Genomic DNA, 1140 nt, shown 5'->3' on the forward strand with positions numbered 1-1140 from the left:
CCCCCCCAGGGAGCCGGTGCTGCCTCCCCTGCCCCCTCACTGCCCTCCAGGGCAGGCTGTTCCTGGGTAGCCATTTATTTCTTTATCAGTTGTTGTGAATTAACATCATTTTCTCTCCCTGCAGTACCACAAGCTTGAAGTTAATTATACAAAGAGAAATGCCATAGTCAAAATATACATGATATGGATTATATTAGAGGGTTGGGGTTTCTTTCCTCCTTTTTTTCTTAGCCCAGGCAGGTGATTGGTTGAGATGCTACATGCTCCAGCCTTTGTCACTAAATGTGTGTGTCTGTGTTTGTAGTAAAAATATATCAGTCTTGTGATGTCCTTAAAAAAGAAAGAAATGGAAAGCGGCAGGGGAGGGATCGGGTAATAGTGAAAAAGTTCTTTGACTGTCTCACAGTCTTTTGTGGCTTCAGAAAATACACGTTCAATTCCAGCACTAATGGCAGCTTGAAGCTTTAGAGTTTAAATTTTTAACATTTTTCTGTTTAAGTAGTAAAAAAGAAAAAAAAAAATCAAGCAGCGTGCTCCTCCAAAACCAAAAAGCAACAAGCAAATGAAAAAAAAAAAGAAAAAAACCCCACAAATTCCTGATCAGACTTTTGCAATTCCCAACCAGTAAAAGTAATCAAAAATCTCCTTACAGTGGAGGGGTGTTGGGAAGGAAAGGAGACAAGCCCCTAAGGGAGAGGTGGCCTTTGGAGATGGCTGAAACTTCGTAATCCCATTGAATGGGGTCAGTGGCTGGGTTTATTGTGTTTTGTTTTATTTCAACACTTGCCATTGTTGCTTTCTTTTCTTACGTATCATTTTTCAGTGGGTTTTGTCTGGTTTTTTCACTCTGTGATGGTTTTGCCCTTCTTGGCGTCCCGTTGCCCAGCCATCTGGGCGGCGGCAGCCCTGATGAACAGCCGTCCCCTCCGGTGAAACTGCGCTTCCAGGACTGGTGTCCGGTGAGGTAACAGAGGAGGGGGTCCCTCCCCCTGGTGGCACCGTCCCTCCACCACCTAAAACCCCTTGATGTAGCAATAGGCCTCCAGGGTGGCGAAGAGGATGTACAGCAGCCAGAGGCTGACGAAGAGCAATGTCGTGGCCAGTTTGCACCCCCGGGGGCCGCCCAGCTCCCCCCCGAGG

At 46.6% G+C, this 1140-nt stretch overlaps 1 protein-coding gene across 1 annotated transcript in view; it reads right to left on the reverse strand.

Moving 5' to 3' along the window:
• Positions 1-1013: 1013 nt before the first annotated feature.
• The window catches only part of LOC104497788 (sodium/calcium exchanger 3-like), a 3432-nt gene continuing 3305 nt past the window's right edge, over positions 1014-1140 (reverse strand). The window contains exon 5 of the mRNA XM_010141069.1: positions 1014-1133. Within this exon, the coding sequence (XP_010139371.1) occupies positions 1014-1133 (120 nt within the window). The remainder of the gene's footprint in view (positions 1134-1140) is intronic.

Source organism: Buceros rhinoceros, unplaced genomic scaffold (assembly GCF_000710305.1).
Source record: "Buceros rhinoceros silvestris isolate BGI_N320 unplaced genomic scaffold, ASM71030v1 scaffold15598, whole genome shotgun sequence".
NCBI classification, from domain to species: domain Eukaryota; kingdom Metazoa; phylum Chordata; class Aves; order Bucerotiformes; family Bucerotidae; genus Buceros; species Buceros rhinoceros.